This window comes from Halichoerus grypus, chromosome 3, assembly GCF_964656455.1.
Source record: "Halichoerus grypus chromosome 3, mHalGry1.hap1.1, whole genome shotgun sequence".
In the NCBI taxonomy this organism is placed as follows: Eukaryota; Metazoa; Chordata; class Mammalia; order Carnivora; family Phocidae; genus Halichoerus; species Halichoerus grypus.
Genome location: NC_135714.1, coordinates 72035968 through 72062193, shown reverse-complemented (window position 1 = coordinate 72062193; position 26226 = coordinate 72035968). Strand labels below are relative to the sequence as shown.

The following is a 26226-nucleotide window of genomic DNA, read 5'->3' as shown; positions in this document are numbered from 1 at the left end:
GAACTTGATCTTTCTCTCCTTATGCAATAGTCTTGACACCTATCCCAGTAATCCTGAATAAAATCTTCCTTACCATTTTCACAAATGTCAGAATAATTTTTTCGTTAACACAGATCAAAGCCTAAATATCGAGGTTTTCAAAAGAAGCTAATGCTCATAAGGTGTTTAATATGTGCCAAGATGCTGTTTGTTCTAAATGCTAAGTCTATTCTGTGGGGTGCCTGGGTGGCTCAGTCCGTTAAGCGCCTGCCTTTGGCTCAGGTCACGATCCCAGGGTCCTGGGATCGAGTCCTGCGTCAGGCTCCTTGCTCAGTGGGGAGTCTGCTTCTCCCTCTGCCCCTCCCCCCAGCTTATGCTCTCTTCTCTCTCTCTCAAATAAATAAAATCTTTTAAAAATAAATAAATCTATTCCTCACAACATCCCAGTGAGGCAGTACTATTATTATTACCCTCAATTTACAGATTAAAGGGATTCCCTGAGAGGTTAAGTTACTTGCCCAAACACACAGAGCTAGAGCTAGCTAGTAGAACTGATACTCTAATCCAGGAATTCTGGTTCCATGGTCCATGTTCTTAAACACAATGCCAACCTGCCCTCAGAGGACTAAAAATTAGGTTGGGAAGTCTACTCTGTCAGTGCACTTAGAGCAAAGTTCTCAAATGTAGCTGCCCTCACAAGCCCAGGTAAGTAATACTAACTAGGAAAGCAAGGTAGGTGGGGAACGCATCACCTGGAAAGTCCATGCTCATCAAGGTGGCCAGCCCTCATCATCACCACCTAGTGGTTGCTGTCTAGTACTGCATACCTTCTGAGTTTGTAAAGATTAACAAAAAGAGAAATCTGGCTTTTTATGAAGGATCTCTTCAACTTGAAAAAGAAAGGGGAAGGGGAAAGAGACTGGGGGGCGGGAAGAAAGGGAGGGAAGAGAAGGGGGAAACCACGCAGTACACACACCCTGCCTCCCACCCTCTAGCACATGTGCATTTGCTCACTCTCTCCTCTGTCTCTCTCTCTCTCTCTCTCACACACACACACACACACACACCTGCAGCAGGGATTCATTCAGCCTCTGGGCTACCTGTTTGTAATTTCATTTTTACAGGTTATTAAATCTTACCTTAGTGGGCTCAGCTTGATGTTAAAAGATATATACTCCTTACTCTAAACCACCAAGTAATTACACTTTTAAATGTCCTATTTGTCTGACCTATTGGAGACTACAGATTTCTGCTTTTGTTTGGAGAGAGGAGGTGAAAAGAGGGGAGGTGGGGCTTCTTCTGGGTGCATGAAGATGCTGTGACAATTACTTTAGCAGATTTGTTTGAGAGAAGTGTTGATTTCTTACCTACCCATAAATCAAGAGATTTCGAATTACAGGTATTAGCCAAGGAATCTGGTTTTTCTTTTTGATTCTTGAGTTAATGGATAATTATACCTCTATTAACAAATAAACAAAAGAAAACACCCTTTTAAAGTTAAACTAGTATAAGCAGCTACTATCTGTGGAAAATGGAAGTCAGTGCAGTGAATTCTGAGAGTTTTCTGAAATCCATCATCTTTTTCTCAGTTTCCAACTTCTGTTGCTGAACTTTGAGCTGTTTATGTTTCACAGTCGTCTTTGGCAAACCAGGTTTCTTGGCCCCCCTGCGATAGAACACGGGAGATGTTCCGTACTCCTGGCTTATTGAAACCTTCCTGCTTTGGTAGCAGGTGTCCACTGTCCTTGCTTTTAATTGTCTAACACCGAATTACAGATAAAGTTTCATAAATAAGATACAACCATTTTCTTTCAAAAACAGCACTCTTAAATTGTGTTTTGGTTAATATTCCATGTCATGGGTTAAAATTTCCTATTATTTGGAAGTTTGGCAGGGCGATAATAATGGCCATTTTGGAGGGAAATGGGATCAATTAACACCTTTTTATGCACAAGACTTTGCACTGTCTCCTGTGGAGTGAACAGAAAAGAATCAATAAGCCTGTCCTCTTCCCTCCTGGAACTTGAAGTCCTTTTGGAGAAATAACGACATTCATACAAGTAACACAGGTACAAAAACAGTGCATAAGAAGGACCCAGATAACCAGATAACCATAGCTGTATGATCTTAAAAAGAGAAAGAGCCTTTATGACTTGAAAGCTTTAGAGGCCTTTAGAAAGAAAATGAGATTTAAGTGGAGTCTTGGAGAATGGGTGGTAGGCTTTTTGAGGATGAGGAGGGCAGAGAGTGGGAGGAAAGGCATACTAAAGGCAGATGAGAAAGGAGGAGAGGAGAAGATGGGTTTGGGGCCCAGCAAGTGATTGCAACAGAAAACTCCAATAAGGAAGAAATGGAATATAAACCTGAGGAAAGGGTTTGAGTGAGCAGAAAGCAGTCAAGACCAAGGATGGGAAAATATTCAACCGGTTAATTGCATAATGAAGTTACAAGGAAGAGCTGACTTGGAGGAGAAAATAAGTTGGATATACATTTTAAAATTCAGATATACTTTAAAAAATTCAGTCTTTCAGTACCTCCATCTCTCTTTTTGTGTGTTCAACTCATCACACTCCCTCCATTAAGACCTACTATGTCTCATTCTAAATATTTTTAGAATTTATATATTCATATACAAAAATGTCTGTGCGCACAAACACACACACAGTGTGTGTTTTAGGTCATTGTGTGTTTAGGTCAGTGTGTGTTTTAGTGTAGTATTTTAGGTCATTGTTTTACAAAAATGAAAGCATATGTACTCTTTCCCTTACCTTGCCCTTCTTGCTCAGCCATACCTGGGGCAGACCCCTCCCAAGTGAAAACTCACAGCCTAAATAGCTGCTTTCTTTTAATGGTCCCATAACACTCTACAGTAGAGTTATGTCGTGATCAGTTCCAGTATTCCCCCCATTCATGGAGAGCACTTGTTTCCAGTTTTTTGCCCCTACAAATAGTACTTCAATAAGCATACTTGTATCTCTGTCTAGATATGCTGGTATTTGATTTCTGTGGATAGATTTGGGATCACTGAGTCAAGGACATGTGTATTTTTCGTTTTAAAAACTAAACTGCTTCCCTAAGAAAGCTGTAACAGTACACAGTTTGCACCTACACTTAATAAAACTACTGCTTTTCACTAGGTCTCCCCAGGCCATAATGTTATAACTCTTTTTTTTATAAAAAGTTTTTGCAAGTGCTATTGATGTAAAGTAAAATCTCATTGTTACTTTATTTGCATTCCTTTGACTACAAATGAATTTGATCATCTTTCCATGAGCTTGCTGAGTGGGTTTCCTATCTTGCAAGCTGCATTTTTGTATTCTGTGTCCATTTTTCCAATGAACTATTTTGTCTCCCTGTAAATTTTTTTTTTTTTAAAGATTTTATTTATTTGACAGAGACACAGCGAGAGAGGGAACACAAGCAGGGGGAGTGGGAGAGGGAGAAGCAGGCTTCCCACCGAGCAGGGAGCCCGATGCGGGGCTCGATCCCAGGACCCTGGGATCATGACCTGAGCCGAAGGCAGACGCTTAACGACTGAGCCACCCAGGTGCCCCTGTAAATTTTTTTTTAAGAGAGAGAGAGCACACACGCAAGCCAGCGTGCGAGTAGGGGTGGGGGGCTTGGGAGGTGAGGGGCAAAGGGTGAGGGAGAGAGAGAATCTTAAGCAGACTCCATGCCCAGTGTGGAGCCCCACACGAGGCTCAATCTCATGACCCTGAGATCATGACCTGAGCCAAAATCAAGAGTCAGACGCTTAACCTACTGAGCCACCCAGGCGCCCCGTCTCCTGTAAATTTTTAAGAGCTTCTGCTATATTATATATATATTTTTTTTAAGATTTTATTTATTTGACAGAGAGAGACACAGTGAGAGAGGGATCACAAGCAGGGGGAGTGGGGGAGGGAGAAGCAGGCTCCTGGCTGAGCAGGGAACCCGATGCGGGGCTCGATCCCAGGACCCTGGGATCATGACCTGAGCCGAAGGCAGATGCTTAACGACTGAGCCTCTGCTATATTATAGATATTTTTGCCTGTCCTCTAGGGTTTTAAACATTTGTTTTTCAAATCTGTCGTATTTGTTTATGGTATCTTTTGCCATACAGAACTCTTGGTTTTTTAAAAGATTTTATTTATTTATTTGACAGAGACAGCACAAGTAGGCAGAGAGGCAGGCAGAGGGAGAAGCAGGCTCCCCGCTGAGCAGAGAGTGCAGAGAGCCCGACACGGGGCTCGATCCCAGCACCCTGGGATCATGACCTGAGCCGAAGGCAGACGCTTAACCCACTGAGCCACCCAGGTGCCCCCAGAACTCTTGGGTTTTATTCAATCACTTATGTTTATGGTTTTTCTTATAGTTTCTGTATTTTCTCCCTTGCCAAAAGAAGCCTACTCTCTCTGCCCCTAGATTATGTTTCCAAGATTTTCTTACAGGATTTTTATTTATTTAATTGTTTATTTTACATTTTAACCTTTTATCCATCTAAATCCATCTCGGATTTATTTTTGGAGTTGGTATAAGATAAAGATCTAGTTTTCTTTTCTTCCAGATGCATTAACAGTTTGCCAGCTCCTTATATTAAATAATCCATCATTTTGCCACTAAATTGAAATGCCTCTCTTGTCATATATTAAATCTTCATTTATATGTGGATCTATTTCTAGATACTCTATTTCACATATCTGTTCAGGCCTATTTCAATACTTACTGATTTGATTACAGTAGCTTTATAGGATTTTCTGGTAGCGGGTAAATCAAACTACACAAATGACTTTTGGATAGTTATCATGTGCTTAGGTAAATGCATTAAAAACCTATTTGCTAGACAGTAATGGGATGCAAGCAGATACTAATGCACCAAAATAATACTTGTACAATTAAAATATTTTTTCAAAATCTTTCTTCCGAAGATCTATTTTTATATCCACAGATATAGGAGAAAAAGGTTTAATGTGCTTGTAAGATCTTGTACAAATGACCGGTTGGTGTATTTCAGTCCTTAAATGCTGTATCGTATTAATGATACCGTTTCCCTCATTCGCAGATTGATCCGTCAGAGGAATCATTCCCTGACTGAGTCTTCACTCTGAGCTAAGACTGGTTCCCGGAGGAGCACTGCTCCGGAGAGAGCTCTGAGGTTTTCCTGAAGAAAAATTCCATGGGGACTGTACCTGACCCTTTGAGATCGGCTAAAACTTCCTTGATCACAGCTTCTGGAAAAGAAGAGGATCTAGGAGAAGTGCAGCCTGCCTCACCTCGGCCTCGACCAGCGCTCCTCTGTAAGAACACCAATGGCCTTTCTGGCCCTCCTGAAGCGCCAGTCCTCAGCCCCAGGGCAGCTGCTGAGGCCTTGACGCAGGCCTTCGAGCATGAGACCACCCAGCCGGACATGTCTTCTCCTGGTGTCGTCAACGAGGTGGGAAAAGCGTCTCCTCCATGCAACTCTCCTGGCAATACCCAGCCGCCAGGAAGCAGCAAGCCCACAGCACCAGCTCCGTGTTCTGCAGCAGGAAAGGATGTTCTAGACGAAGCATTTACAATGCCAGCCAGTCAACACAGCCACCAGGCCATCCCGGGTGACCAGCTCAATGCCAGCCCCTCAGCAGGACCTGAGGATACGCTGCTGAAAACACAGAGAACCTCAGATGGGGAGCAACCTGAAAAGTCAAGTTGTCCTGTGGGCAGCACCCGGGGCAACAGCAAAGCTCAAGTGCCCTGTGATTTTCCTTCTCAAGAAACAGCCCAGGGACTGGTGCAAGCTGGAAATACAGCAGCCAACGTGTTCAGCCACACCTCCCCTCCTACAGGCAGACCTGAAGCGGAAAGGCCAGGAGCCGTTCATGACTCCCAGACAAGGGCCTGCGAATCTCCAGCGAGAGAAGACGGATGTTCTGGGCACAAACAGCCCTCGGCCACGACCTCGGGCGGCCAGGCCGTGACTTGGGCGACACCCCAAGCATCCCACCTCACTAGCCAAGGGTCCACATTTCCTCCAGATCTGGGAAAGGTGCTGCTGCCCTCACAGCACCAGGTGTCAAGGTTCAAAGAAGCAAGTACGATGACCAGCCAAGCTGCAGGTGAGGTCCGGGCAGTCCCCAGCAGGGCTCGGCAAGATGCTGAGGTGCAGGCCGTGGCACGTGTCGAGAGCAGGTCCGTCTCCACCAGCCCCAGCATCCTCACTGCTTTCTTAAAGGACGTCCCCATTCCTGAGCGTGTGGAACCACAGGAGCAGCTGCGTGTCATTTGCCATGGCAGTGGCCGTGGGAGCCACACACTGGAGCTGTCTGACGACCTCCTAGCCCCGCAGGAGTCGGGCCGGTGCCCTGGCATCATGCCAGAGGTGCACATCCAGGCAGCTGCGGCTGTGTCCCCCGCTTGCCGAGGGGAGCGTAAATTGGTGAGCCTACCGGGTGAGGTCCTTCAAATCTCCTCTGTCACGGTGGCATCCGGTAAGGCTCAGGATATGTGTAAGGAAGATGGGGGGTCAGCAGGCATGACCCCGACAAGGGCGGAGCCCACCTCCAAACAGCTTTCGGGTGTGAATTCTAGCTCCAGGAAAGCTAGCCCTGCTGACCAGATTGCTAGCGGCGCAGGAAGTCAAACTGAAACAGATCATGAATTGGGGGAATCTGAAACCAAGCCATCTGAGTCTGCAGTGAAAACCACAGATGGTCCCCGAACAAACCCAGATTGCAAACTCTCTGACTCTTGTGGCCCTGCCAGCAAAGCCAGCCAGTCTGGGAGCTCGGATCCCACTGATAAAGGAGATGCAAGAGAGCCTGCATCTCCGCACATAGTACAACAGCAAGAATGTCGGGGCACCGATAGCCTCGATCCCAGGGCAAGGGTAGAGGCCAAGTCCCTGCTGCTCAATCCTAAATCTCAAGAAAGTGCAGGCGCTGGATCAGCTGCCAGTCCTACGCCATCCCCAGTCAGGAAGAACCAGGAGGGTACCTGGGAAGAAAACAGACAGACCAAGACGGCCACCAGCCTGAGCCTGCCGTCTGACGCCATGGGCGACTCCAGTCCAGGTTCCGGCAAGAGGACCCCTTCTCGCTTGGTCAAAGCCAGCCCGCGCCGGGCCAGCCGCGTCAGCGAGTTCCTCAAGGAGCAGAAGCTGAATGTGACAGCGGCGGCCGCGCAGGTGGGACTCACCCCGGGAGAGAAGAAAAAGCAGCTCGGCGCCGACTCCAAGCTGCAGCTGAAACAGTCCAAGCGCGTCAGGGACGTCGTGTGGGATGAGCAGGGCATGACCTGGGAGGTGTACGGTGCCTCCCTGGACCCGGAGTCCCTGGGCATCGCAATCCAGAACCATCTACAAAGACAAATCAGGGAACACGAGAAATTAATCAAAGCTCAAAGCAGCCAGACCCGGAGATCCATTTCCTCAGATACTTCTTCAAATAAAAAGCTCAAAGGAAGGCAGCACAGGGTCTTGCAGTCGATGCTGCAGAACTTTCGACGCCCCAACTGCTGTGTTCGTCCTGCCCCTTCTTCTGTGTTAGACTGAAAGGGAATGTGTTTGGGGGCCCTCGTGTGCAGTCACGGTATTCCCGAGTGTCTGTGTATGTCAGAGCTTTCTTAGTGTTTTTTCCGAGAGACCAGGAAGAGAAAGCAAGTATTAACTATAGGAAGTTGCCATGAAGCGTTGTTGGGTCCTTTGATTGGGGCTCCCTAAATAAAAATATTTCAATTCGAAAGAAAGGACAAGAGAAGAGAAGAAAGCTTCCCTGAAGGTTCATGACCTTGATTAAGAGGAAATAATATTCACTGGGTTTTTTGTATTGTGATGTTGCTTCTGGAACTAGCATTATCCATTAAACGTGTCGTTTTGTATTACTGCCTCAGTTTATCACACTGTGGTATTTCCATTAAAATCCCTGCTTAATATTAAAAATAGCAAAAACACTACTAGCAAAAACACTGTTAGACTTTCTAGTCGTATTGCAGTAAGAATGCCACGACCACACAAAATTTAAATAGATGATAAGAACTAAAATGTAAAAAATGTGAAGAAAATTTTGACTCACTCTTAGGCCAGATGACATTAAGTAAAAGCATGTAAATGCATTAAATACCAAACATGAATTAATATTTGTAAACAGCCTGCAGATAGCTGTTTTTGTAAACCTTGTTATACTGTTAATAAATGTAAGAAAGTTATGTTAGGAAAATTAACCAAGCTTTTGAGTATGAATACTGCCCATATAAAACATGAATTTATATATACAGATTTCCCTGCACTGAAGGCAAGGGGCATCTCTATGATTCTGACTAGATTAAATTCATATTTCTTTAGAGGAAGTACATCAACTGAATTCTTGGAAGGAGTCATCGAATTATTAATAATGCTACAGTGTGTGTTGTGCAGGTGTTCTCCAAAAACACTCTGCTGAGAGTGTTAAGGTTTCGGTAAGGAATTATAAATAGCCAATTTACCAAACACTCTCTTTTCTGTGTTGAAAAAAAGAAGTAAGGAAAAGCAATATATTTAATTTCGACTCCTGTAGACAGGATGCAGTTTCTATTTTTCTTTTGACTTGCTTGTTCAATAGTTACTTGTTCAGTAGCTTCTAATAGAAAATATAGTCAACACCAAATAGAACAGAAGCGTCCTCACAGTTTTTGTTATGTAGATGAATATCATCTAATTGCTAAGTTTCTCATCTGTAGTAAAAAGGCAACCTGTGCGAACTTACTGATTTTAAGAGAAATACCATCGTATCTCATCCTTCAAATCCGATAAAATAGGCCTTTACTAAAATGTGGTTTGAGCTTCGGGTGGGCTATAGTTTTTGAGAACATAGACACCTGTTTGAGCCCAGCACGCACCTGTCTCCAGAGGAGGAGCGTGTCCTTCATACCCGCGAGTGTCTTGCAGGGCACTGGGCTGGGATGACCAGCAGTGGCTTGAGAGCTAGGGGAGTGTGGAAGAGGGAAATGAGATAGGGCCCTGGAAAGGTTTCCCCTCCTAGATTCATTGTAAGGAGATCACTGGTCTCCACCTTGCATTTAGAAAATCAGACTGTTCAACGTGGGAGAGGTGCTCGCTGGTTACCTTGTCTGAGCTTATTCCCCTTGATGAGCCAGAAAAGAGTGTCTGGCCATGCGTTCTCTCTCTCTGGAGACTCACAAATGCCATTTGTGCAGGAAGCTCACAATCTCTGTTTTGGCCTTTTTTTTTAATTCTCTTTTGCAGATTCTGCACATATAGGGAAAAATCATACCTGAACTTTAACACCATATGCTAAACTGGGCACAACCCAAATTAGTATATAGCCATTGGTTTCTTTCAAAGCAATTGGAGTGTGTGTGAAGACTGCCTAAATAGCCTCCAGTCACAGCGCTCCCAGGGCCTAAGGATGGTAAAATTACAGTTGTTACGCTTGGAACTTTTAATGAATTTTTTTAATGAGGTGCCTTTATCCGTTTCTTACCAATTGGCCTCTTTTAAGAGCACTACCTGAAGTTGAAATTGCCATCAAATGAGCAATCAAATTACTATGAATGGTGAGAGATTTAGTCTAAAACTCTCTCTTTTGGCCTTGAATACCCATCTGTAGGTGAGTTCACGTGGCTTTTGTTGGAGACGCCTCCGCCAGGCTGTGATCTCACCCCTAACCCCTTCCTGCCTGCCTCCCTCCCTCCCTCCCATGTTGCATGCGTGCCATGTATCCACAGAGAACACGCTGTGTACACGGTAGCAGCTCTCAACAGTACCCGCTCCAGATGGGTGGGCCCCAGGTAATCCTGTGCTGGGAAGTGGCTAGAACAGGCTGTTCCTGCATTAAATTAGGAGAAAAAGAAGACTTTAGCATCTGGTAATATTTATTTTCATGAGTTTGGCGTAACCACGTGAATTATAAATAGCCAAAGTTAAATTATAAATTTGTAATTCCAGATTTATAAATTATAAAATTTACAAATTATAAATAGTTCAAGTTAAAAATGAGGCAGAGGCCTAAGAGAGCGGTCGGCATTTGTCGCACATGAAACAAATTAAGAAAATTGCATTGAATTACTTAAAACTAAATTTAGTGTTGCGGTTGTGTCTCTCAAAGTTAAGTCTTCCTGTTTGATGGAGAACTTTTTACTCGTTTGCTTTGGTACTGGAACTAGCTTTTCCTTCTTAAGCTTTCACTGTTTAACTCTTCACCTTTACTTCTCCCACACTCCAGAGATTGTCACAAAATAGTACAAAACCTGTCTTGTTTGGTTGTTTATTGACTCTTCAGGAAGGAACAGCTTTTCAAAACGGTAGTGAACTAGACCATCAAACGGCTAAATAAGGAGCCTATTGAAGACAAGCCATGCTTTTGCTTTATGATACCCTAAGTACTCACCGCATAAAACCTTCATTTGAAGATTTTCCTTCCCTTCAGTCTGTGGCACAGCATTGACATTCAGTACATCGGTCGTGACTCCTTAGGTTCATTCAACAAATGAAAGTGCAAAACAGTTTTCGTGGCAGATTCTTTGAGCTCGTTTGGCTCTACCTTCACTTACCTGGATGACACACACCGGTTTGAAAGTTGGTTTTGTCCTTAATTTCTTTTAGATGTTTTCCTCCTCCTAAATGCTTTTTAGCCATTGGAATATATGGAGGAAATATCTTATTGGGTAAATAAATATAAAATATTTCTTAAGCCAGTAGGGTAAGAGAGATGGATTAGAACACAGTGTCTGGAAGATAATGAGACATTTAAAATGTTAGGACGCTTTACGGCGTACCCAGTGAATACTAGAATTTAAATACTGATTTTTTTTTTTTTCCTATTTTAATGACCACAAGAAAAATGTCATTGCTTCAGCTGTCATATGTTTATCTTCAGTGCTCTTTCTGGATTATTGGCTTTATGCCACAGACCAGCTGCTTTACATACAGTAAAACCCTCATTTATGTTTGTGTTTTGGACCAATGGCATAAGATGAACATTTTGTTAGGTCAAAGAAACCTTTTTGTTTGCATCCAAAAATGAAGTATTTATAAAATATAAATATTGGTATGTTTTCCTACCTTGACAAGTTCAGCTATATTGAATATAATTCGATTTTTGATGATTTCTTAATCTTTAGAATTGTCTGATAATTGTTATTTTGGATACCAGTATCCTTCACGTTATTGCTTACGTATCAAAACTTAAATAAACTGTAGTGAATATGCATGTGTAACTATACACTAGAGTTTGAATTTTGGAACCAAATCCTTGATAGGAGCTTGCCATTTTAAAGTAGAAAACAGAAGAAGAAAATGACTTTTGGTTGCATCTGAGAGTATTAAGGTTTTATTGTTCCTAGCTTATTCCAATGTTATTCCTCTCATTTCTAGGAGTTCCCATCATTCTGGGAGTACCTGTATATACCACATGAAGAATATGATATAATGTGACTTTAAGATGTGTTTACAGAGGATATATATGAGTATGCTGTTAATGTAAATTGTTTGGCCTTTGCTGTATCCACTCTGTTACTGTTTTGCTGCCAAAATGTGAGAAATTGTCTTCTATTCCTCCTACATATTGTGCAAGTGTTAAAAAATTTGTCAATTTCTAGTACCATGTAATTCACCACATCCCTTGTCTACTTTTTAAGAATCAATATAAAGGAAAACAATATCTTAGGATAAGGTTTGCGTATATGTATATGTGTTTTTACTGAAAATTGGGCCCTTGCAGCCGTGTGAAGGCCTCGACCTGTCTGATTTACTCATCGTCTACAATCGCCATGGAGATGATGCTGTTTACTCTCTCTGGCTTTGTCCTAAATGGTATTTGAGAAATGAGGCCTGTGAATTTCCCTTTGTGATAATAACACGGTGAACTCAGCAGTATCTTGGATAAATGAGCTGACCGTCTTGTCCCCACCCCTGTTTTGTCTACACGGTGAACCAGAAGTCTTGTCCATGTCTGCTTCAGTGTTTGCTATTTTATATTGATATCTGAGCATTGTGTTTTCTGTTAGCAATGTTCTTTGATGCCATGTGTGGCCCTTTTGGTTGAATCTCTCCAAATGTGGGTCAGCTGCTGCCACCTGGCAAGTAACAGGTGATATGCTGAAGCTCCTGTCCATTCTTATAACTATATCCTTCTTCATGAAATTCTGCAACTGGCTGAGTAATTATAACTGTCATCTGTGCAGACACATGGGCTTAAGGATGTCTACAAAATTTTAGACATTTTTGCAAAAGGGGAAAAAATAGTCTTGTAAATACTGAAACATTTCCATGAACTTTATTCTACTCTTGGGGAAAAAAAAAAAATTCTCCTTGGCTACAGAAATCAGATGAACTTGATTTGTGATGACCAAGGACATAAATGAAGATGGATTGAGGTGGAAAAATTCTCTCACAAGTAATCAGTGACATCTGCCAGAGGTCATTACAGCTACTCTTAACTGTGAACATTCACCAGCTAAACTACTCACTTGCCACAACCAAATAACCTCTCTCAAAGTAAATCCAATACATCTGTATATACCTGTAGATAGAAACAACAAAAAATCCTGAAAAATTACTGTCGACTATCAGTTAAATCAAGGTGATGATAATTCTAAAGAACATTTAAATCACCATGGGCCTTGGTGAAATGACCTCGGAGGCCAGAATGGTGCAACAAGATGTTATTCACAAGTTCGGTATTTTTTTTAAGACCCAGATAATCTCAGATACTCATCATGAGAATAAAGACTGTTGAAAATGAAATTAAAGCCAAGCAATAATGTGCCAAAAAGAGGCAGTTATACCAGCAAGTGCATCTATATGGGCACACCGTTCTATAATATGGTTTGCTCCATGAAGACTGACTGTAACCCACAAATAAGCAAAGGCATAATTTCTGCTTTCTTGCTAGGAAAGCTTATTTAGGAGCTCCATAAAGAGGTACAGCACCGGTGAGCATTAGCAGGGGTATGGTTGACATCTCTGTCTTAATTCTAACCAAGACAAAAAAAGGAGTCAAAAAGTCTTGCAAGCTTAGAATTCAAGACAGCTCCAACCCGAAACTTTTTTGAAATGGAGGGGTTAGACATAGAGTAATTACTCTTCCTGGGCACTTGCGTGTAGAAAAGCAATTCGGTTAACTCTGCCCAGAGGATTACCAGCCTTAGCTATGAAAAAATGGGTTCCAAATGTAAAATAACTAAAACATGAGTACACGTTTCAAAAGGGGCCTCAAATAATGCCTTACAGAAAATGATGTTCCAGATGGGCATTTCTAAGTACTAATCCTTCGAGTCTTTTTTTTCAGTTCAAGCTCAGAATCAATTGGCTGCAAAACAATAGGAATAAGTCACATATTTTACACTTCAGAAAAAGATTCTGATGACCAACCAGCATGGTGATAATTATGACGAGAAATGCCCTAGTGATTTAAGTGTGTTAAGGAGAAATAAATGGGAGAGAAATGCTAACTTCCTTATTGATCTCTTATGATGTGGAGATGTTATCCATTTATTTGCGGGGTGAAAATTATAGCTTGTTTTTTAACATTGCAGCTAGCATTACTCTCTGTTAATTTAAAAAATTAAAGTGTCTATTCTTTAACAAAACTTTTAAGCAGAAAACAATTTTTTTCTGATTCGTATCATTGCTTTAATATCATGTAAAGACTATGTATAGAGCAAACTATGTTGAGTGGGTAGAAGGGACACACCCATGTTTATCAGGATCTCTTCATGATTTTAGTTGAGATTCCTTAGCATTTATTTTAGGACACTTCTTTGAGTGAATTATTTTTCATAATGTTTTTCAATCACATCTTAAAACGACGTTGGTAAATCAGAAGATTGCAGTATTATAGTTATGCTCCTCCATCCCTAGAGGAGAGGAGAGACTAATTTTTGTTTTAAGGACATCTGGAGATAGCTTTTCCTGAGGCTGAGAAAGGTCAACAGGACCTGAAAACTCAAGAAAGAAATATACTAATAATTACTAAATTGCTAAATGTATTTATCTCTGCTGTACTAATGTGTGAACAATATGTTGTGCATAGTACTGTAGCTGGTTGTGGTGTGTCAATACATTTTGTAAGTGTGTACAGTCTGTGAGTGGTTGGTTTTCTCTTTTTATGTGTAGAAAAAAATCACATGCTGTGTCCCATTTCAAAACCCAGTTCCGCCATCAGGTAGGCACATGTATAAAAATGAATAAAGCCAACGGAAGTGTGCATATGTATTCAGTAACAGAATTTGTCCTTTCATTTTTGAAGGTCAGAAAGGGCTGGGTTTTTTTGTTTTGTTTTTTAATCATCTCTGAGAGTCGATAACATAATTATCTAAAAGGCTGAATACGTTGGCAGTACACTGGCATGTTACTAAATATGCCAGGTTAATTAATCATGCCATTCGTCATAGGTAAGGTCAGTTCTTTGACCACCAGGATGATTTACATTCCTCACACATCCTCTCCGTGTTAAGTGTGTGACTAGGATGTACATACTATGGGTGTGATTGTGTACATACCTTGTATGAATTATCTAAATCCTCAAAGAGTCGTAGGAAAGCAGGAAAAAGAAACAGTTGTTCAAAAGCCTCAAAAGGGCTAATCAATGAGTATTTTCATTTTCTACACATAAAAATGTATACATGGCATAACTGTAAATAGCTTACCCCTTCCACACACACACATATATATATATACACACACACACAAATGCATTTTATTCATACTGTTAATATTTAAATAAATCACAAATTAAAACAATTGAAAACTGCATCTTTCCATGACTGTTCTGTTTTACATATATTAATATTAAATCAAATACTCCCCGGTAGCAGATTTGGTACTTGGGAAAGGCCAGCCTCACTATGAAAATCTTGTCGGTGTCTTACTCAGGCACAGACTGGCACCTGAGCAGCTTCAAAGGTTTAATTCTATTGTTTAAGCAGCTAATTTTATATCTGGTAATGACAAACCCTGGGGAATGTCAATTATGTTTTGTAGGCTCCATTTGTACATTTATTAGTGTATTTATTTGCACAGGCTGAGGAAAGCCCTATCTTTTTTTTAGGGAAATACCCCTAGATTTCAAAACAGTGTATAATCACTAGAAGTGGAAAATGATTGTAGGCATTCTCTTGAGATCGGCAAAACAATGATTAGCAACACTAAAGAGAAGTCAGAATAAATTTTTTTTTAAAAAACTACAGATGATGTTGGTAGGATAATAGAATGTGAACAATCAGTTCCTTAAGTGGACTCAAATAAGTTACTATTATTGATAACAGGTAATACTGTGTGGACTAGATAACGAGGTGAGAGACATTAGCCAGCACACGTCGACGCTGGACAACATTTGTCCATTTATCACAATTCCAACTGGCGAACTGGTGTTGTTTGAGTTTCATTTTTTCTAAAAGGAAATACTCTATTAGAGATCAAAAAGTCTGATCTGGTTCCTAAAATCTAATAAAATTTGACCCTGATTCCCTGACACTAAAAATTATGTTGGCTGAGTATTAGGTTGAAGATAGAAATGGAAATACGAGAGTTCCCGTTAATAGAGAATTGTGTGTGGCAAAGTGCAAATATAACCACTTCTCAGTAGAAAATTAATAATATTTAATACAAATTTATGTTTTAGAGAATGAATGTGCCATCTTTATATCTTAGATAAAAATAAAAGGTTAACCAATAATAATACTACAATTATAACCATAGCTGACTGTTTTTTAACTGCTAAAAACATACTTGTTTATAAGAGCAGGATACCTGAAATCTTGATGTTTGTCAATATTTACTATTGCTTACAAGATAGATTCATGTGAGTATTTTGGAAGGTGTGTATTAATTTAAATGCCACCCAGAAAAACTATAGCTGTCAATGTGAAAATCATTTGTGTGTAAATGTTCAGCTGAGAAAGACAAAGTATAGTGTAATGTTAAATCGCTGAAGAAACAGTAATATTCAAAATGAATTCCATTTATGAATGTATCAATATTAGAATCAAACGTATGTCTTTTCATGATGTCTGTATATGAAAGTCATAAAATGGTTTATTCAAGAAAGCCCCCATCCTCCAGAAATCGACCTACGAATAAAATTTCATTTCCTAGAAAAAATATGGAATGTTAAGATTTATATAAGGATATATATCAAAATTTTTTAATTATATACACTTCCGCTCTCATTTTCAATTTGATTTTTGAATGAAGGAGGGAAGGAAATTCAACGGATGACTTCGTTTTACCCTCAAAAAAATTTAAGTATGATTTTTTGCATTTCATTTTCCCTAATAAACATAATATAGATTAAAATTTCTGCCTTTGTTTTTTGTTGTTGCTCTTGCCGCTGCTGTCAAAATGTTCTTTTAGCTCTAGATGTGGATTTTCTTCTTTAAAAAAAAAAAGATTTTATTTATTCACGTGAGAGAGAGAACAAGCAGGGGGAACAGCAGAGGGAGAGGGAGAAGCAGACTCCCCGCTGAGCGGGAAGCCGAGGGTGCGGCTCGATCCCAGGATCGCGGGATCAGGACCACAGCCAAAGGCAGAGGCTTAACCGACTGAGCCACCCAGGATCCCCTAGAATCAATGGATTTTCAACGTGACACACGGCCGCTAGAAAGCTGCACTGGGGCTGAAAGTATTTACAGTGAAAGGCTTTTTTCCCCCCTTTAATTAAAATGGAAGCCCCATAGAACCAACACCTGCGGGTCATCAGAAGCAGTGATTTTTCCCGCTCTTGACTTAGCGCGCAGGCGTGCGTGAGTGCGGGCGTGCGTGTGCAGCTACTTTTGCTCTTGCTTGGTGAAAGTGATGAGAGCTCGACCTTCGTGGAAATACGAGAGGGCGTGGGGGTACAGGACGCATCTGCTCCTGTGGCAGTATGGAGTCCCTGTATCCAAGCTGATATTGTCGCACATGGAGGCTTAGCTGCCTCTTGCCCAGAGCCATCCAGGTATTTGCTGGGTAGTTCCAGCCTTTCTGCCTACTCCTGGGTAAATAAGTTGGGTTCCTGCGGTCTAAGTTCCTAGAAGAACATAGAAAGCTCAGCCATGTCCTCCAATCTAGCTTAACCGTTATAAAACTAACACTGTACTTAGATCCCTTTGTGCCTCCTTGAATCTGTCTTCATCAAGGAACTGTAGAGTGGGAGAGGTAGAAGATTTATGAACCTCAACTCTCAAAAAATGATTTAGGAGAATTTCTATGAACTTCAAACAATGATTGTTTCAAAACTTCCAACTACTCTGTGGGTATAAATACACACCATTTTGGCCTAAAATAGGGCTGCCATGGTCTAACTCTTGTGTATGTACATATTCATTCTTGGCAAAATTAAACCTCATGCATCTCCAAAGATATAAATACTGCTTGTGGAAAAGTTAGATCACACAAAGGTCCTCAGGGGGGCCAAGAGGGTTTGTCTTCTGCCTGGAGCTGTTTCTGTCCCACCAACCGGGTGTTTGTCTCATTAGGTGCCATTTCCAGCCAACTGTTCTCACCGTCCACATCTTTAATGCTGAGCAGTGAACACAAGAGCAGCCTTCTTAGCATAATCTGGCTTCACTGGACTGTTCCCTCTAGTTTCCTGTAAAGAATCTGCCTTTGTGAACCACATAGGATCACATTCGGTCTACCACATTCCTCATGAACTCATGAATACCAACATTGTTTAATTTTCCTCAACTATCAGTCAGCTAATGTACAGAGTTCTAAACATCTTTAGACCCTTAGAATGATCTTAATGTTCCACAGCCAGTTTTTCTAAATATATCATAGAGGACTAACGTAGTGGAAATTCAGATTGTCAGGATGGAAGCTGAAAGTGCTCGGAAGATTTCTGGTGGGAGTATTAGCATCTCAGGGATGATTATTTCCCTACATCTTTTTTGTAGTCCCACTTGACACCTCTCAATCAAACCACACAGGAAACTTGGCCTGCCATTAAAAAAAAAGAAAAGAAAAACTAAGCAGAATGTCATTGTCAAAGATATTACAGGTGTTTAGAAGCAAGGTAAGATTTCTTGAAGGGCTGGAAAGTATTTGCCTGTTATTTATGTTCTTTTTGCCCGAAGTCAATACAGAGAATAATAGCTATGTGCCGAACATTCTGCTGGGCACTTTCACATATGTCTTCACTCTTGGGAAGCATTGTATATAAATGCACACTGTTTTCCAGGCAATTTTTTTTTTCAGATTAGATACTTGAGACATGTAAATGGGATGTTCAAAGGGATATAGTGGTAAATACCCAGGCTTAGAACCAAGGAAATCTGGTTTCAAATTTCAGCTTTAAAGCTAAATTCCTTGGCCAAGTCATTTAGTCTTTTTGAGGCTTAGGGCATTCATCTGTAAATTGAGGATAGCGTACATACTTTGCAAAATTGCGTGGATCGAATAACATAGGCAAAACAAATGTGAGTTCCTTCCCCCACTCCTGCCAGTTTTGCTTTCTTCGTTGCTTGAACTGTATCACCCAACTGTAAAAAGGCTGGCATTTTTGCCATTTTCTTCTAGTTAGTAAACTTTTTTTTTACAAATCTAGATAAATACCAAGAATGCTTCTAAGTACTACTATGAAATACCTACATTGTGACTTTAACGCATTTCCCTTTTTGTTTAAAGCATGAGGATAATACATTCAAGCATTTAGAGTTGTCAGATCTTTAAGAATTAGGAAAAGATTTCTGATTGTTTAACTTTGTCATACCAGATATGATTTTTAAAATATAAAGTTAATGCTAATAAAAAAATATTACCAATTCAAAAAAAAAGGAGGGAAAAGGGAAACAATTGGTAAATTTACACTAAAATTTAACACTTAGATAACTAAGATTCCATAAGCAAATTAAGAGAAGTCATGTACCTAACAAAATACTAGAATCTAGAAAAATAGGAAGAACATCTCCAAATCAGTTACAGAAAAATGAACAATACAACAGAGAGATTTGTCAAACTCTATAAGCAAGCATCATAAATGTATGAAAGTATGCTCAACTGCACTAACAAATCTCTATTCCCCACAGCTGAATGCTGTTGGAGGAAACCTTCCAAATGCCTGGGGGCTGAGTTAGGAGCTTTCTGTCCCAGAGCTGGAAGATAGTACCTCACCTGCACTAAGAGATCTGCAAGTTGCAGATCTCCAGTGATGTGCGCAGGTGAGGGAGGGAGGGAAGGAGTGTGTGTGCGCCTGAGCCTGCACACAAACATTTAAAGGAAAAGGAGAGACTGGAGGGGGAGGTTTCTCTAAAGAATCTTCAGACAGCTCATGAGAGAGGTTAGATGTAAACACCCGCCAGGGTGTGCAACACTGAGGAAATTATGACCTTTCCAGATCCGCTCTGTTTCTCTCTCTCTCTCCCTGGTCTTCAACCAGATTATTTGGCAGATTAGAATCTCTAAGGGGTGGAAAGAAACAAGAATCCCAGTCACAGCCCCCTTCTTCATGTGGATCTGTAGGGCTGATAAAAAAAAAAGAGAACTTTAAATTATAAACAAAATAAGGATGCTTACATGAGACTGGGCATTTTAAATTTCAGTTGAGACTGCATTTACAATTTGAATGACCTGTATCTGCTGAATCTAGGTGGGGTCCCCAAAACTGAAATAAACAATGTCAATAATAATGACCTTGCCACCTGACAGGAAGCTTTGTGTGAACAGAAAATACTGGAAATTCATGTGACAGAGCCGTGCTACCTTTCTGGCCCCTGAAAGCATCTGCATTTGCAGCTCTTGCTAGTTTGGAGACCCCAAAATCCCATACATTTTAGACCTTGCAGAGCTTGTGGCAGGAAGGTCCCAGGTGATTGCACTTTGATTTATTCAGGCCCACGGTGGTAGGCAACATTCCATGATGGTCCTCAAAATTCTTGGCCCCTGATGTACACGCACCTTCCCCCCCAGTGATTCAATCAATCACTGCTGTGAAGTGATTTTATAAATGTAGTTCAGGTCCCAAATCAGTTCACCTTAAAATAGATTATCTGCATGTAACGGAATCACGTGAGCCCTTTAAAAGGAGAGTTTTCTCCAGCTGGTCCCGGGAATCGGAGAGACACACTCCAGCAGGCCTGTAAGAAAACAAGCATTCCGTGTTGCAAACTACAAATGGAGGCCACATGGCAAGGAACTGTGGACACCCTCGAGGAGCTGAGAGAAGTCTCCAGCTGGTAGCCAGAAGAGAGACGGCTACTTGGCTCTACAGCAACAAGGAAATACATTGTGCCTACAGCCCGTGAGCTTGGATAGAGAAGCTCCCGCTCGGGTGAAAACCATAGCCCTCCACCAACACCTTGATTCCTGTCAGGCAAGCCCCACGGGTGGATCCCGGAGAACCCAGAAATGCTACACCCATACATCTGAGCACAGAAACTGTGAGATAACAAATATGTACCGCTCGGATTTGCTGATTTTCCGGTCACTTGTTACACAGCAAGAGAAAACGAACGCAGCACTCAATTAGGGATTCCAAATTGCCAAAGATCAACTTCGCAGTCAAGAATTTGTTTCTTTCTATGCTACCCAAACTAGGATACACGAACCCTTTTATCCTGAAGAAACAGTTTTCCTGAAATGTTAGATGGGAGTTTTAATGGGTAAGTACGTAAGTCACTTTAATGTTGAAACAAACATAAATGTACGTAGGTAGATGTGCTGGAGATCTTCCGTTCGCTCTTGTCCACCCGCCTAACCCTTCGCATCTTGCTGTGCACTTCAGGCTGACTGGTATAGACGGGTCCCACAGGCCCCCTTGCCATGCTGCTATACCCATTGCTTTCAGCCTGTCAGAGGTGCAGGCTGGAGATGGGTGGCAGGGAGGAGTAAGGTTGGGACATTTATTTCCCGGATACCCCTCTTCGGGTGCTTTGTGTTGTCTGCATCGTGTTCAACAAAGTCAGAACCCCTACCAGACAGACCTTTTCGGTAGGCTGAATTCTGGTTACTCCGCCTTTCCTGGACTCCTCAGGCCTAAGAGTGATATACGTAACCTCAACCTGTCTGGTGTTTCCTACCAGAATCCTATGATAGAGGAGTCAAAGGATACATTCACCATTTTTAATGCTAAAACATGAGATTTCGGATAAATTTCTCTCTTTGGGCTGGCTTCTTCTAGCTATGCCCGTTACGCTTATTAAGTGTTAGTTATAAAGATACTACTTTGCAAATTAGCTCATTAGATCCGTCAACATCTACAACACGTTATTAAACCGTTTCACAGAGGAAAAATGTGAGGTCCATATAGAGGAATTGTTTACCCATAAACAGAATTATATGTCACAGACAAAGAATATTGCTTGCTTTGTTATGAGCCTGTGATTTACTTGAAATTGATATTCTCAAGTTCAAAACTTATAATAATATTACTGTATTATATATACCAATCTGGAAGTGAGAATTATCACTTTATTATGGAGTCCTATGTTTCCTTATTGATCTTTGCTCTAGGTTTTCTATTCATTATTGGAAGTGGGATGTTGAAGTTTCTAAATATTATGCAAATGTCTATCAGTTTTATCATTTTTCTTCATATATTTTGGACTGATTTATTACACACATATACATTTAGAGTTGTTATATCTTCTTGATGAATTTTTGAATTTCTCAATATATAATGTCCTTCTTTATCACTTTAATTTTTTTTTGAAGTATAATTGACACACACTTAGTTTCAGGTATACAACACAGTAATTCTACAAGTTTATATGTTATGCTATGTTCACAAGTGTAGCTACCATCTGTCACTATACAACACTATTACAGTACCATTGGCTATATTCCCAATGCTGTACCTTTCATCCCCATGACTTACACATTCTGTAACTGGAAGCCTGTACCTCCCACTACCCTTTACCCCTTTTGCCCATCCCACCCTCAACTCTCTGGCAACCACTAGTTTGTTCTCTGTGTTATGGGTCTGCTTCTACTTTTTTGTTTGGCGTGTTTTGTTTTCTAGATTCCACATGTAAGTATTTGCCTTTCTCTGTCTGACTCATTTCACTTAGCATAATACCCTGTAAGTCCATTCATGTTGTCACAAGTGACAAGATTTCACTCTTTTTTATGGCTGAGTAGTAGTCTATTGTATATATAGACCACATCTCTTTATCCTTTTATCTCAGTGAACACTTAGGTTGCTTCCACATGTTGAGTATTGTAAATAATGCTGCAATGAACATAAAGGTGCAAATACCTCTTTGAACTGGTGTTTTCATTTTCTTCAGATAAATACCCAGAAGTGGAATTGCTGGATCATATGGTATTTCTATTTTTAATTTTGGGGGAAACCTCCCTACTGGTTGTACCAGTAGACATTCCCAGCAACCGTGTACAATGGTTCCCTTTCCTTAACATTCTAGCCAACACCTGTTATTTTTTGTCTTTTTGATAAAAGTCAATCTGATCAATGTGAGGTGATATCTCATTGTGGTTTTGATTTGTATTCCAAGACGATTAGTGAAACTGAGCATCTTTTCAGGTGCCTAGGCCTTCTGTATATGTCCTTTGGGACAATATCTATTCAAACCCTTGTTTTTATTGTTTTGGTTTTTTATTGGGTTTTTTGGTTTTTTAATTTTTTTTCAATTTTTATGGAGTTTGGATTTTTTTTATTTTAAATTGTGTAAGTACTTTCTATATTTTGGATATTAACCCCTTATTGGATATATGATTTGCAAATATCTTCTCCCATTCAATAGATTGTCTTTTCATTTTGTTGACAGTTGCTCTTACTGCGCAAAATCTTTTTACTTTGTAAACCCCATATAATCCCTTTTGTTTATGTTAGCTTTTGCTGCCCTTGCCTGAGGAGATTGAGCCAAAAAAATATTGTTAAAGATATATTGTCAGAGTTTACTGCCTATTTTCTTCTAGAAGTTTTATGGTTTCAGGTCTTACATTCAAGTCCTTATCCATTTTGAATTTATTTTTGTGTATGGTGTAAGATAGTGATCCAGTTTTATTCTTTTCTTTTTAAGATTTTATTTATTTATTTGAGATAGAGCAAGAGAGAGAGCGAGCACGAGCAGGGGGAGGGGCAGAGGGAGAGGAAGAAACAGGTTCTCCACTGAGGAGGGAACACAGGGCTCAATCCTAGAACCCTGGGTTAATGACCTGAGCCAAAGGCAGACGCTTAACCGACTGAGCCACCGAGGCACCCCTCCAGTTTTATTCTTTTGCATATAATTGTCCAGTTTTCCCACACAATTTATTGAACAACTGTCTTTTCCCCATTGTATATTCTAGCCTACTTTGTCATAGATTAATTGACTGTTTATGCATGGGTTTATTTTTGGGCTCTCTATTCCATTCATTCAAGTGACTGCTTTCCTACCAGTACCATACTGGTTTGATTACTATAGCTTTGTTGTATAGTCTGAACTCAGGGAGCCTGATACCTCCAGCTTTGTTCTTTCTCAAGATTACTTTGGCTATTCAGGGACTTTTGTGGTTCCATAGAAATTTTAGAATTCTTTTTTTCTAGTTCTGTGAAAAATACCATTGGTATTTTGATGGGGATAGCATTGAACGTGGTTGCTTTGGGTAGTATGGACGTGTTAACAATATTAATTCTTCCAATCTGTGAGCATGGTATATCTTTCCATTTATTTGTCTCATTTCAGTTTCTTTCATTAACATCTTAGAGTTTTCAGAGTAGAAGTCTTTCGCCTGCTTGGTTAAATTTATTCCTAGGTATTTTATTCTTTTTGATGTGGTTGTAAATGGGATTTTTTTCTTGATTTCTCTTCTGATAGCTCATTATTAGTGTATAGAAATACAACAAATTTCTGTTTGTTAGTTTTGCATCTTATAACTTTACTGGATTCATTTATTAGATTTAACACTTTTTTGGTAGGGTTTTCTAAATACAGTATCATGTCATCTGCAAATAGCAACAGTTTTACTTCTTTCGTATCAATTTGGATGCATTTTATTTATTTTTCTTGCCTAATTTCCGTGGCAAGGACTTTCTGATACTCTGTTGAATAAAAGTGGCAAGAGTGGGATCCTTGTCTTTATCCTTTGTTTGGCTAATGTGATATATCCCACTGATTGATATGCAGATGTTGAAATATCCTTGCACCCCTGGAATAAATCCTACTTGATCATAGTGAATGATCTTTTTAATCTGTTTTTGAATAGAGGTCGCTAATATTTTGTTGAGGATTTCTGCAACTATGTTCATCAGCACGATACTGGCCTGTAATTTTCTTTTTTTGTGGTACCTTCATCTGGTTTTGGTATCATCTTCTTTGGGACTCTCTGTGCTTCCTGTACCTGGATGTCTGTTTTCTTCTCCAGATTAGGGAAGTTTTCAGTCTGTTATTTGTTCAAATAAGTTTTCTGCTTCTTTCTCTCTCTCTTCTCCTTCTGGGACCTCTATAATGAGAACGTTAGTACACTTACTGTTGTTCTAGAGATCCCTTAAACTGTCCCCACTTTCTTGTTTTTCTCATTGCTGTTGTAATTGGGTGATTTTTGCTATTCTGTATTCCAGATCATAGATTTATTCTTTAATTCATCTAATCTGCTATTGATTCCTTCTAGTGTATTTTTAATTTATTTATTATATTCTTCAGCTCTGACTGGTTCTTTTTAATATTTTCTATCTCTTCGTTGAAGTTCTCCCTGTGTTCCTCCATTCTTCTCCCAAATCCAGTGAGTATCTTTATGACTATTAACTTTCAACTACTTAATCAAGTAAATTACTTCTCTCCATTTCATTATGGTGTTTTTCTGGGGTTTTATCTTGTTCCTTTACTTGGAACATATTCCTTTGTCTCCTCATCATGTTTGACTTTCTGCATTTGTTTCTGTGAATTAGGCAGAATAGCCACCTCTCTCAGTCTTGAAGGAGTGGATTTCTATAGGCTCCTCCCCTGTGTAGCCCGCATGTGCCTGGCAGCTTTGGCAAGGCAACTGGAACTGGAGTAGGCACAGGTCAGGGGGTGCCCAGGCATGCTGTACTGGCAGGGTGGCCAGAGCCAAAGCAGATGTGGTCCAGAGGGGTCCTAGAACCCACTACCACTGCCTTGGTGGGACAACTAGGTCCAGAGCAGGTGTAGACTGGAAGTGTCCCAAGGCATGCTACTCCAGTGGGGCCTTGATGGGAGGGCTGGAGCTAGAATGGGCTTGGGCAGGGTGGAATAGGGCACCTGTGCTATCAAGGTAAAGGGGGAACTAAAAATGGTGCTCACCAGCACCTCCAAACCCAGAGAGAAATCCAACAGTTCTCCATCCATTTGGCAGATACTCTAGGGTTAATAAATGGATTTCCTTCACTTATAATCTAGTTTCTCTTTAGACTGCTGTTTTTTCAGTGTGCCTCAGGGCAGGCAAGTCTGTGTGTAGGCCCATCAGTGATATCCCTCCCTACTACATGTTTGGGTTGGGGTTCCAGTCATTACTGTGTCTCCATCTCTCCTCCTTTTCATGTGGGCTCTCTGTTGTTCATTGTGCAGAAGCTGTTGAATCAGCCTTTGGTTCTTTCTTAGGAGGAATTGCTCCATATGGAGATATAGATTTAGTGTGTCTGTGGGAGAAGGTGAATGCAGCGTCTTCCTCCACCACCATCTTGGATCCACTTCCCTGAACATTATTTCTTATCTCTTGTAGAAATGAGATTGCTTTCTACCCTCAAAAGTATTTTAATAATTATTAAATTTTTATGAACTTTATAAATGTAACTCATAAATCATATGAACAAGCCTTGAGCGTATTTTAAGAGAATTAATAAAATTATTGGAAGGTATAAATTTTAAATTATAGCTTCCTTTATGAAAGAACCAAAGCTTGGTGTAACTTTTTCCCCCTTTAAGGTGAAATGCTCATCTAAAGATACTAATACTCATAACATTGGCCAGATATATGGACTGAGATATTTAAAGTCATTATGAATTTATATGTGATATAATCATTTAATTTTGAGAAGGTTTTAGATTTATCTTCCAAGGAGTTATATTGTAATAAAACAGGAACCATCAATATGTTTGTGGATAAAGAAGGAAAGGAAGCACAGACACAATATATTTATACTTCCTCTCAGAAAAATAATAGAAATTCTAGAAAAATAAGCACAGACACAGATGACTTGGCAGATAAATTCTCAATTTTGTCAAAGCAGAAACAGATTATATCTACTTCTGAGAACTTTACAGGGCATATCAACCCTGACTCGAATTGGGAGAATTTTTATACACTAGGTTAAAAGTCAAACGGAATCTTAATCTAAGAACCCAAAATAGATTTAAGCAAAATGACATCAAAAGAACCATGCTTTCATTCAGTAGACATAAATTAAGCATCTGCACCAA

At 40.3% G+C, this 26226-nt stretch overlaps 1 protein-coding gene across 2 annotated transcripts in view; it reads left to right on the top strand.

Moving 5' to 3' along the window:
• Positions 1-16228, top strand: part of GPRIN3 (GPRIN family member 3) — a 69021-nt gene extending 52793 nt beyond the window's left edge. For both annotated transcript variants that reach the window (XM_078068961.1, XM_036085833.2), the window contains exon 2: positions 5021-16228. In XM_078068961.1, coding sequence (XP_077925087.1) covers positions 5135-7486 — 2352 coding nt within the window. In that variant the 5' untranslated portion in view covers positions 5021-5134 and the 3' untranslated portion in view covers positions 7487-16228. The remainder of the gene's footprint in view (positions 1-5020) is intronic.
• Positions 16229-26226: the final 9998 nt, after the last annotated feature.